Source organism: Carettochelys insculpta, chromosome 1 (genome assembly GCF_033958435.1).
Source record: "Carettochelys insculpta isolate YL-2023 chromosome 1, ASM3395843v1, whole genome shotgun sequence".
NCBI classification, from domain to species: domain Eukaryota; kingdom Metazoa; phylum Chordata; order Testudines; family Carettochelyidae; genus Carettochelys; species Carettochelys insculpta.
In genome coordinates this window covers 243,878,137-243,890,345 of record NC_134137.1, presented here as the reverse complement: position 1 = coordinate 243,890,345, position 12,209 = coordinate 243,878,137, and the positions used below count along the sequence as shown (strand labels likewise).

Sequence of the window (12,209 nt, the reverse complement as noted above, 5' to 3'; positions counted from 1 at the left end):
TTAAGGCTACATCTACACTAGCACACTACGTCAAAGTAAGAACGTCAAAATAGGCTACTTTGACGTGTATCATTTACACATCTTCCGGGGCTGGTGCCGTTGACGTTCAACGTAGAAGTAGTAACAGGGAACGTCAAAAGGAGCCACCCGGGAAGGAAATGTGGAGCGTCCACACACACAAGCGCTCCCCGTTGAAATAAGGTGCCAGCAAGGCCTGCAGACGGGATCACAGGCTAGACTAGCCCTTCTGGGGCAACAGCAAGCCACTCCCTTAAAGGATCCCTCCCAGACACACTCGGCCTGCACAGCATGAGGTCCGCAGAGCCGACAACCAGTTGCAGACCCCGTGTACACAGCATGGACCCCCAGCTGCTGCAGCAGCAGCCAGAAGCCCTGGGCTAAGGGCTGCTGCATGTGGTGACCATAGAGCCCCGCAGGGGCTGGACAGAGCATCTCTCAACCCCTCAGCTGATGGCCACCATGGAGGACACCCCTATTTCAATGTAGCGGGACGCAGATCATCTACACATGCCCTACTTCGGCATTGAACGTTGAAGTAGGGCGCTGTTCCCATCTTCGGTTAGGAATAGCAATTTTGATGTCTCGCTGCCTAACATCAATTTCAACGTCAAAGTAGCGCATGGCACGTGTAGATGCGACGCATCCTATTTCGACGTTGTGCCAGCTACTTCGAAGTAGCCGGCTAGTGTAGACGCACCCTAAATGTATTATGATGTTACAGATATCTTTTTTTTTTTTTTCCATCAGTCTAATATGAGGATTAAATGGTGGACACAGAAGAACTGGTTTGCCCTCTTAGAGGAGGATGATCTCAGAAGCCCCTTATCTAGAGAGTTCCTATAAGCCCTGGAAAACGTACAAGACAACTGCTGGTGATGATAGCTCTGGAGCACTAAGCGTAACAGAGTTCCAGTCTTTGGGAAATGGTCCAGGATCTGATGGATCAGTCATTACAGGTAAGAATTTAGAATATAGTAAATCTTCATCAGCTGAGATAAGGTATATTTTTAAATGAATTAAGCAAATCCTTCCTTTATATTACAACAATTGTTTCAGATGCATAGACGATACTAAAGATAAACTTTTATCTGTTTATAATATCAGTAAATTAACTACAACCTGAAATTCCTCGGACAAATGTTACTGTATGGAGAAGTGGTTTTTTTAAAACAAATTTTTTAATTTAATTTAAAATATTTTGATTTTTAACAATAAAATGAGTTGGGGATAACAAAATGTTGTCTTGTTGTATATAAATTTGCACCTTCTATGAAATGAAATTTTGCTGACTACCTTTAGTATATACCATTTTTTCCTAGTATCTTTCAAAATAATTACAGCAGTTGATACCACAACAGTAACTGCATTTTCAGCTCGGGGGTTGTCCTAGCAGACAGTGTAATATTTATAATACCTGAAATTTTCTCGATTTTGCTATCTTTGAAACAGACCCATGAACTACAATCTGTATGACACTTATAAATATACGAGACATAAACAAAAGTAAATCCATCATTCTCACAGCTAAAAAGTTAAGCTAGAACTCAGTAAAAGTGTTTATCTGTAAATTTTTGCCTCTCCAAATTGTCCTTATTTAAATGTTGGTTTCTGTGGTGTTACCAGTAACGCATCTGAGAGAACTGAGGCATAGAACCATTAATCTTCAGATCTTTGTGTGAGATTTTTGCAATATCAAAACGTAAATGAAGATTATAATGATTCCATTAGTGTTGTTCTGTCCCATTTTTGCTTATTCAGTGTAGTGACAATGGGATCCTTTTTCCCACCACTTTTGGAGGACAAGGAGAAGATTAAAGTTACTTTAGATGAGTGTTTGAAATTACAGATCTTAATGCTGAAGGTGCTAAATCAGTCATGTGTGCCTGTTGAATACATATATAAATGAGAGTAGAAGGTTTTGATTACTAGAGCACAAGATGAAAGCATGGAATGAACTTTAGAAATATTGGAACTGTTATACTCCTTGGTATTTCCATGGGTATGTGTCCAGATAACTTCAGAAGCTCTGTCTTGTTGCCCTTGTGCTTGGAGTGGAAGTGTATGGGGCTGGGTTGTTCTTCTCTTGTTGATTGTTTCTTGCTGTCAGCAGTCAAGAGCTGTGTCTACACGTGCACGCTACTTCGAAGTAGCGGCACTAACTTCGAAATAGCGCCCGTCGCGGCTACACGCGTCGGGCGCTATTTCGAAGTTAACTTTGATGTTAGGCGGCGAGACGTCGAAGTCGCTAACCTCATGAGGGGATCGGAATAGCGCCCTACTTCGACGTTCAACGTCGAAGTAGGGACCGTGTAGACGATCCGCGTCCCGCAACGTCAAAATTGCTGGGTCCTCCATGGCGGCCATCAGCTGGGAGGTTGAGAGATGCTCTCTCTCCAGCCCCTGCGGGGCTCTATGGTCACCGTGGGCAGCAGCCCTTAGCCCAGGGCTTCTGGCTGCTTCTGCGGCAGCTGGGGATCCATGCTGCAGGCACAGGGTCTGCAACCAGTTGTCAGCTCTGTGTATCTTGTGTTGTTTAGTGCAACTGTGTCTGGGAGGGGCCCTTTAAGGGAGCGGCTTGCTGTTGAGTCCTCCCTGTGACCCTGTCTGCAGCTGTGCCTGGCACCCTTATTTCGATGTGTGCTACTTTGGCGTGTAGACGTACCCTCGCAGCGCCTATTTCGATGTGGTGCCACGCAACGTCGAAGTTGAACATCAACGTTGCCAGCCCTGGAGGACGTGTAGACGTTATTCATCGAAATAGCCTATTTTGATGTTGCTACATCGAAATAAGCTATTTCGATGTTGGCTTCACGTGTAGACGTAGCCAAGGAGATTTGGTTGCTTCTTGCTATCAGCAGATGTGATCTGGCTACTCCTGGCTCTTTGTTGAACCCATCCACTGTTCCCTAACAGAAGGGCAACACGGCTATGTACAGCAGCCACTCATTACTGTGGCAACAGAGAAATGTTAGAGAGTTGCCGGGTGTCACTCTGACTTGAGAGACTGATCAGAGATTTAGCCTAGAACAAAAGTTGTTTACCATAGATATCCTGCCGGCCCTAGCCATAAAGATGCGATCTAGAATATCTCCTTAGCTCTGAAACTTCTGGGCTGGAACAGCTCAGAAAGCAGATTGAAAATAGGATCCTTCTGGCTGTTAACAGTACTGAGTTTCTTAGGTGGTGATGCTAGCTCTCATGATTTTATTGCTAGTCTTGTACTAGGTGAATCAGCTGTTGGTGTTTTAGCACTTAGGTGAGAATCACAGCTTTTATTATTTTTAAAAGTGTGGAGAGGCAGGTTTCTCTTACCCTTTCTGATTGCAGAGAAGAGATGGAAAACACAAAACCCAGAGTCTCAAAATCTGGAAGGGAAATAAAAGGAACCCAACTTTTTAAAAAAAAATTCTGTTATTGGGGGTGGGTGTCCGAGTCATGATTTTTGAGGCTGTTGGAATTGGCAATACTGGTAACACAAACTGACAAGATTACTGAGTCAGCCTGTTCTTAGCATAATCATTGATCTATATTCATATAATTGTTTTAATGTATCTGCTCAAATAAAACCTGTGACTTTGGTAAAACCCTTCAGTGTATTGCAAGATACAAGGAAAAGTCTTCTAGTTTTAGAAAAATTTGGGTTTGGTGGATTGTAGCTTCTCTAGCAGAGATACTCAGATCTACCCACAGGCTGATTTCAGAATTTTATGATGGTGAGCCATTTGTGTAGAAGGATGACAAAATGAAAGAAAAACAGAACTTCAGCTGCCTGTAAATAAATACCTTAATTGCAATATCAGTGTTTCTGTCTTCTAACAAAGGTGTTCTATAAATATTATTACCTGCAATTGTGGCAGTCCTCTAATGAGAGGGGATATCAACAATCTCTGGCAAGCTTTGTGAAGAGTGCTTTGTAAGAGGTCAGGACAAGGGGTATGCACTGGTAAAGATGTTCATCTGTCACGTGATTGTGGTGGTGGTTTTTAATAGTCTTGATAGAAACCCCAGGTTTACAGAAGTACATTGGTCTGAACATCATGAAGAGGTAGATCAGCCAGAATCTAACTTTCTGAAGCTGGACATTATATAGAGTCCAGAAATCATGAATTTGAGTTTCTCTGAATTTTGCCTTCAAGACATTTGAAATCTGGAGTCTTAAAATTTTGATTTGAAAGGCACCTTCATCAATTGAATCAAGAATGTTCTTTATTTCAAAAGGGCAGGGTCCATTGGCAGAGACAACAAATGATCACAAAATAAAAGCAAATCCCTTGGAATTTTAAAATTCTCAAATCACGTTTTAAATTTATGATCAAATTGTTAATTCTTGTATAATTTTCATCAAAATTTCATCTGTAGTCACAACATGCAATGTGGGAAAGTGCAGTATTTTTCCTGTTAAGTTTGCTTGAAAGGTTTTGAGATTCTTCTGAAAGATGCAGGTTTTTTTTCATGCAGCTACCCAGCACTGTTTGCATGACCTTGGAACAGCTAGTTGAGGGCATTCACATGACCAGTAATACCTCACACCAAAGCTACCTGTGACATTGAGGGGACATCATTTATAAATTTCAGGAACTCACAAGCCTTGTTAGTCTTGTGTTTTATTTTTCCTTGAAGAACTCAAAACTGCTTGAATGTATGTCCCCAACTTACCAGTAAACGTCATTGCTTAGCAACAGGTCACTATATTTGGCTGAAACACCTTTTAAAAGACATTTAAGAAGATGATATTGCAAGCTATGGATTGGGCATGTGTAATTCAGTAATTTCATCACAGTACCCTTTTGTTTTTCTTAAGTCCTGTGACAGCTTACTGTATAGGACAGTCTGAAGAATGGTAATGTAATGAAATGTATTTCTAAGCTGTATTGCTGTCAAATGTGATCCAAAGTTCCTGTTTCTCAGTCACAGAGAGACCTCCATCTGTAACAAGCAAGTTTAGTTTCTGAAGATTTAAACCATTTTTTTCTTATAAAACCTTTTACCTCTTTCAAAAATTGTCTTGCCTGTGGGTAGGTATCTAATAGTATTAAGCACAAAGCTTCTTCTTTGAAAATGTCACTGTCGTAAAATCTAACATACAACAATAACTGGGCAATTGCACTTAAATTGCATGATTTATCACCACAAGAAAAGTCTGTGTTTTTTAAACCAGAAAGCAGTGATGAGGAACAATCCTTGAAAATATATTGCCTCAGTTTACACATTACTGTGGAATCAGACAGGAGTGCTTACTTCACATGGCTCACAATATCATCTTTGTTTTTATCTCTGACAAAAAGCTCCTCCAGCATTTTTGGTATACACTCCTTCACAGGTTCGGCATGCAGGAAGGACTTTCTCTTTTATATAGTAGCAGCATTAACCAAACAGAAGTATCTGTTTCTTTTTCCTGTATAGACACTATTGTGCGAACTCAGATTTTCAATTTTGTCATTTCTTGCAACCCTACCAGGAGAATAAGAATGTGTTCAAGTTATTGTGTTTCCATTCAAACTCATGTCTCTCACTGATAACTTTACAGAAGGTTATAGTGGTCTTGCATATTACACACAGAGGTGTTGTGTTTGAATAAAGTGGCATAATAAAACGAAAATCCAATGTCCAGTTTGGATTAAAAGCTTGGTTTTTCATTGTCAACTTTGCAACATTTACTCATACTCTCTTAAAAAAAAACATATATTTCCATTACTAATGAAAAATTGATGGTGTTCTAGCTCACTTATAGCTGAGTTTGCAAGAACTGAAACGTTGCTTAATTTGTACCAGAAGTTGCTCAGGATATGTTACTTACTGAGGAAGTCATAAGCAAATGATAGGCAACACATCATTCTTCATGAATGAATCATAAACCTCTTTTTAAGGTGAGTTGATGGGCCACACAATAAGCCTTGGTAGGTCTTGTTTGGCCCATGGGCTCTAGATGAGTATCACTGTTGTAAACGATTGGAGTGGCAGAAGACAGGGTTCATGTGAAATTGAGAGTGGTGACTCTGTCTCCTAGGATCTCATAAAACTGGATCACTGGGTGACAAGTATCAGGTAGGTAGCCGCGTTATTCTGCATCTTCAAAAACAACAAGAAGTCCTGTGGCACCTTATAAAGTAACAGATATTTTGGAGCATAAACTTTTGTGGGCAAAGCACCACTTCATCAGATGAAACAGTGACAGGTGAAATTGAACTCTAAGTGCAAAGTAGTGAACATTCCAAAAAAAAAAACCAACCAAAAAACAAAAAACCCACAAAACAAAACCCACCACCAGCTATATATACACAATAATGATGTCAGAATTACTTACTTCCACTTAAGGATCTTAGGCATTGTGAACAGTTTTTTTGATCTGAGTCACTGTAAATAGTATTTAGGAAAGTTCTTTTCAATGAACAGTAGCAAACACAAATGCTTAACAGTATGTTAGGAAGTGGATCTTATTAGGAAAGGTATACAAAATATAATGAGCTTAAATATATCCCATGGTAATTAAGGGTATGACATACTTTTAGTCTCATATGGAAAATATGAGAGTTGCTCATCTTAAAGAGACAACAAAGTGGGGATATAGTAGAGGTTTATAAAATCATGAATAGTGTAGAAAAAGCGAGTTTAGGCAAGTGTTATATATATCCCTTCACCTAGTGCAACCACCAGGAATCACCTGATGTTGAGGCAGCAGGTTTAATGCAAACAAAAAGTAGTACTTTCACACAACATACACTAGTCTGTGGAACTCCTTACATGGGCAGTTGTGATTAGTTACTTATATAACTGTGTTTAAAAAAAAAAAAAGTTTGGTCTATAAATTGCTATTAGCCAAGATGGTCAGGAACACAACTCTCTGTTCAGGAGACCCTAACTCTCTAATTCCTGGAATCTTTCCATAGTTGCCCTGTTAAGTATGCTGTCCTTGAAGCTCTGGTATGGTTGCCTTTGAAGACTAGATTCTGGACAAGATAGGCCATAGTCTGACCAGTATGTCAAGTCTTCTGTTCTGATGGGAGGATTTTGGTGGTGATTCATAGTAAGCATTTTAATTTTGCAAGGTATTTGAAGTTTACAGATGAGCATCGGGCAGTTTCTGCTACATTATTTTGAATTGGTGAGCATTGTTTTCCTCCTTTCATTTAGGGAGGTGAGGTGGTACAATCAATCGGAGATTCTGATTGCCAGATGTTTTACATTACAGTCCCTAGTTTGTCTTCCTTTCAGTTCTCTTTTAGCCTCACAGCAGTTTAATCATATGGCCTGGTTTCACTCCTCTTGTAAAGGGCAAACTCGTCTAGATGCTTAGCATTTCTTGTTTAAGGCCCCAGTTCAGAAGTACATGAGTAATCCCACTAAAATAAAATGGGACTTTGCTTAAAGATGTGCGTTTGCCCAAATGCTCTGCTGACTTGGGAGCTTTAATAAGGAATGTGTATTTGCTGTCTTTCCATGGTGGTAAATCTGATTTTTGACCTGATTGGACTAAACTCAACCACGTGCCTGGAGGTATCCCGGGCAGAAGGTGTAATGTCCAGCTGTGCAGGTTGTAACCACGTGGAAAGCTACTTGGGTATTATGATGCTAGTTTGAGGAGCTGGTCCAGAGGCTTTGCCCCAGCAACATGGAGCAATCTGCTAAGCCAATGCCACTTTTCCATTTCTAACTTATTTATAACCAGGAAAACATCTGAGAAATAGATAATTTATAATGAATTTATAATGAATAAATACATTTGCAACTGGGAAACAATCATTATTTAGCAAGTGATTTCAAAGCTTTAGTTCAATGTTTTTTGATCACTGTTAATTATTCCAGATTTTCTGTTAATTTAAATTAATTGTGATTACCTAGACTGGTGGTTTTTAAAATGGAGTGTACTTACTGAACTTCTGTTGAAATGCTATTACAGTTTGCACCTTCCTAGTCCAGCACCCTCGGGATCTGAGCAGTCCCTGATGAGGGATTTTGCCAGACAAAGGGTGGTCAATGCTCTCAAGGTTCCCCTCCTGTACCCTAGCCCCAGGCACTTTCAGGACTTCCTGCTGGCTCTCTGGCTGATGTGGTTGCCTGGCCGGCTCCCAGTCTCCACAGTTCCCTGGCTGCTCCTGCCCCACGGCTCCCAGGCCTGTGGCTCCCTGCCCTCTCCCCAGCCCCATGGCTTCTTAGCCAACTCTCCCCAGCAGCTGTTTAGCTCCCAGCCCACGGTTCCCTGGCTGGCTTCGTGCCAGCTCACCAACTTCCCAGTCTCACTGTTTCCCCAAGAAGTTCCCCATCCCTTGGGGTTGCGTTGCTTGCCGCTGCCTCTCCAGGCAAGGGGAATGCCGGCTTCTGCTCCCTCTTTTTGCAGGGGCTCTGACCCCAGCCCCACACTCCAGCTGGGGCTCTGCCCCGTGCTGCAGCAGGGCTGCAGTGGCTCCACCCCTGGCCCGGGTCAAGCTGCCCGCCACTGCCATGGCCCCAGCCCCTGCTCCGCTGATGCAAGTCCTGCCTCAGCCCTTAGACGCTCTGGTCCTGCAACATCTGTTGGTCATGCCAGATGAAAGATGATGTCAGACTAGAGAACCCTGGATTTAAGAAGTTGAATCTGTACAACTTCAATTGGTTCGGGCTTTTAGCTGAGCTGCGTTCTCCTTCAGTTCTCTCAAATTCTTTTGTCCATGCATTATCACCGACACTGGCAGTACAGAGCTGTATCTGTTTGCTGTGCTATTAGGCTGTGTCTACATTTATATTCCTCTTTCGAAAGAGGTATGCAAATGAGGGAAATTGAAAATGCAAATGAGGTGGAATTTGCATATGACACCTTGTTTTCATATTCTTATTTCGAAATAGCTTCTTTCAAAAGAAGAAAACCAGTGTAGATGCTGCTTTTTTGAAAGTAAACCCCATCTTCGAAAGAATCCTTCTTCCCTTCCGACACTGGTTTTCTTCTTTAGAAAGAAGCTATTTTGGAATAATATGCAAATGAGGTGTTGGATATTGAAATCTGTGCCTAATTTGCATTTTCAGTTTCCCTCATTTGCACACCTCTTTCAAATGCAAGTGTAGACACAGCCTTATTGAAGCATGAGCTGTTTTTCAAACAGATTTTTTACCGCTTAATGAATTTAATTTTATTTTTTTCTTTCAGACGTTTTAAAATAGGCTCCTATGCAGATAAAATTTTGCACAGAATGGTTACTGATTTTGGTTTATGAAATGTTCCTCTTTCTTTTAGACACCCTTTCACCAGCATCAAGCCCCTCCTCCATTCATGTTGCAACAGTTCCAGCTAACATAGATGAATCATCCAGTGGACCATTAAACATTGAATGTAGAATTTGTGGTGATAAAGCTTCAGGCTTCCATTATGGAGTACATGCTTGTGAAGGTTGTAAGGTACAGTTCATATTTTTAATAGCCAAAATTGTGTTGCTTTATTGACAGGCTTATATGAAGAAAAATATAATTGCCCTGTAAATGCCTGATTGAAATCAGTCTAGCTGTTTAGGGAAAAAAAAAAAAAGTAATTTTAAGTCATGCAGCTACTTGTTATCTTCTCCACAAGTAGTTTTGTCTCATGTCAATTTGATAGTAGAACTTCTTCAAGAAAAGGCAAGTTGATGATGGCTGTAAGTGCATTTTTTTAAAAGAACTGGTTATCATTAGAGATTAAAATTACTTCTAAAAGATTACAGAATTGCTCCATTATTGTTTCATTTATTTGGGAATATGCTATGGAAGCCAAGTGAATTTGGAAATATAGCTGAAATATGTCAATGAGCAATTCATGAATGCCATCCCCACATTCCACATCAGTCTCTCTTAATACAGGTTGATCCTTTCCAGTCAGGCACCCTTGGGACCTGACCGGTGCCAAACGAGGTAATTTGCCAGACCATGAGAGTTCAGTATTGTCTAGCAGCATTACCAACATTTCCACTGCTTACTGGGCTCCTGAAGAAGACATTTAGGGATAAATAACTGCTAAACAATAGCACAGAACACTGAGAAACAGAAGTGGTGGCGGTAAACTTTATGGGATCACTGGAAACTCGGCCACACTCCTGATAAGTGGTCAGCTGACTGACTAAAATCATGCCGGATTATGGATGTTGCTGGACGAAAAAGTGCCGAACTAGAGAAGTTCAACCTGTACAGTGTTCTGCTTACTAAACTTGGGACAATACATGGTCTTGAAGCCTAACATGTTTATGATTAGTCCTTGACATATAGGCTAGATGGCCGTAAAGGTTTTATGTTTTAGTTTTTTCTACTATATTTAGTTATCCACATTACAGAACATGACTTCAGAAAGTGAAGCAACTTTAAAATATTCATAAAATTTTACAATCACAACCTTAAAGGCTTGGGTGAGAATAATGTGGTTCAAATAGAGAGAGTGTGGGGATTAATATTGTGGAATTGGCGGAATAATTCTAGACTCAGACCTGAATATTTATACTCGTGGTACTTTGTTACATGCTGGCACTGCAACATCTTCTTTCACATATCATGGTGTCTTATGACACAAAACTGAGTAACAGTGTTTGTAGAGTCTAGTATTTCATTGCAATGTAATTCAGAACATCATGGTTAGGTCATTTTAGGCTTTTCTCTGGTGCCCAAGTGCACGTTGTTGGCTCTTTGTGTACATTCATGTACCTTCCTGCACATCCCCAATTCCTTCTGCTGTTGACATAATGAGAAGGCTTGTTATATGTATTGCAGATATTTGTCCATATACCTGTATGGCAAATGAGGATAGGTGTCTGAGATAGGGTTTGCTAGGGCAAGACAGTGCATGGCTGTTCACTCTGATCCTTGAAGGCTGCTCTGACATTAAGTTTGAGAATGTAGAAAGGGGGCTTAAGTTTATCTTCACCATCCTATCCTTTTTTTATCTGTGTCAAGTGTGAACTCAGTGAAGGTGAGAATCTGGGCCCATGTAATGTCGTATTAAGTGAAGTAAGAAATTACTGCCTTCTGACACATCATACTTTATTCGTATATAGATTACTCTTGATCTTTATTTTTGATAGTTGTGATTGTGAAAAATAAGTCAAACATAAAGAAAAGAAAAAATGTAGCTGTATGATCAAGGTTTTTTGGAAGACTTACATTAGCTTGTGTTTTTGACAATAAATAATACTCTCTATCTTTCCATAGGGATTTTTTAGAAGAACAATTCGACTTAAACTCACCTATGATAAATGTGATCGTACCTGCAAAATTCAGAAAAAAAATCGTAACAAATGCCAATACTGTCGTTTTCAAAAGTGCCTTTCAGTTGGAATGTCACATAATGGTAGGTAAGAATTCCCTTAATAATTTGTTATCAATTCCACAAGCAAGCATCTGAATAACTTTACTCACATGAATAGTTCCACTGAGTTACTTGTGTAAGCAAGAGTTACAGACCTGAGTCCCAGGTTTTTACAGCATATTAGAATGGGGCCCTGATCCAGCATTGAGAGTGCACTGGTGCAGGATTTTGTTTTCGGTATAGGATGGAGGCCAAATTATTGGGATTTGTTTTGCATTTTGCTTTCCGGTTTTGTTTTTTTTTTGTCTGTCTGTCTGTCTCTTTGTCTTGGAGTGATCATGTTAGGTGCATGGTGTACAGACAAGTTTAAAGGCCATTTCTCTCTCCTTCTCCCCACCCCAAAAAAGCCCAAAACACAAAAGGTTCCCTTTCAAAAGTAAAGTGTGGGAGAAGCATGTGAGCATGATTGACTGGGAATGAGGGGGTTAAAAATAGAAGGTTAGCTTAAGAATGCATGTTTTGTGAGTTTTCCCTCTGTGTATTTGAATTTAATCATCAAAATGAAAGGCCACTAAAAGTATCATGTAGTAGGGATCATGCCTGTAACTGTCCGTCATATTATATGGAAATATAGTGAATTTAGTAGTTTGGGATAGTACTAGATCTGAGAGTTCCAGATTTTATTTATATGAGATAAGTATACTGTCTACTTTCCAATCTTTCACAGCAAGTGTATAATCATTAAATAAACATCTAATTTTTGTTTTATTCTTCTGCAAACTACTATGACTAGAATAGGGTGCTTCAACTGAAGGCAAACAGTAGTACATTTCCCACTTCCCTCTGCATACAACAGAGTGCATTAACTCTGGATCACTGCATTTATTAACTTATGCTCTGAAGCATGACATTTGATTATCCTCACTGAAGAGTGGTGATTTAATAATTAGGCACT

General features: G+C 40.1%; 1 protein-coding gene across 4 annotated transcripts in view; it reads left to right on the top strand.

Annotated features, from left to right (window-relative positions):
- PPARA (peroxisome proliferator activated receptor alpha) overlaps positions 1–12,209 on the top strand; it is a 72,082-nt gene that overhangs the window by 37,456 nt on the left and 22,417 nt on the right. For all 4 annotated transcript variants that reach the window (XM_075003391.1, XM_075003398.1, XM_075003380.1 and 1 more), the window contains 3 exons: positions 769–977; positions 9,227–9,387; positions 11,158–11,296. In XM_075003391.1, coding sequence (XP_074859492.1) covers positions 827–977; positions 9,227–9,387; positions 11,158–11,296 — 451 coding nt within the window. In that variant the 5' untranslated portion in view covers positions 769–826. The remainder of the gene's footprint in view (positions 1–768; positions 978–9,226; positions 9,388–11,157; positions 11,297–12,209) is intronic.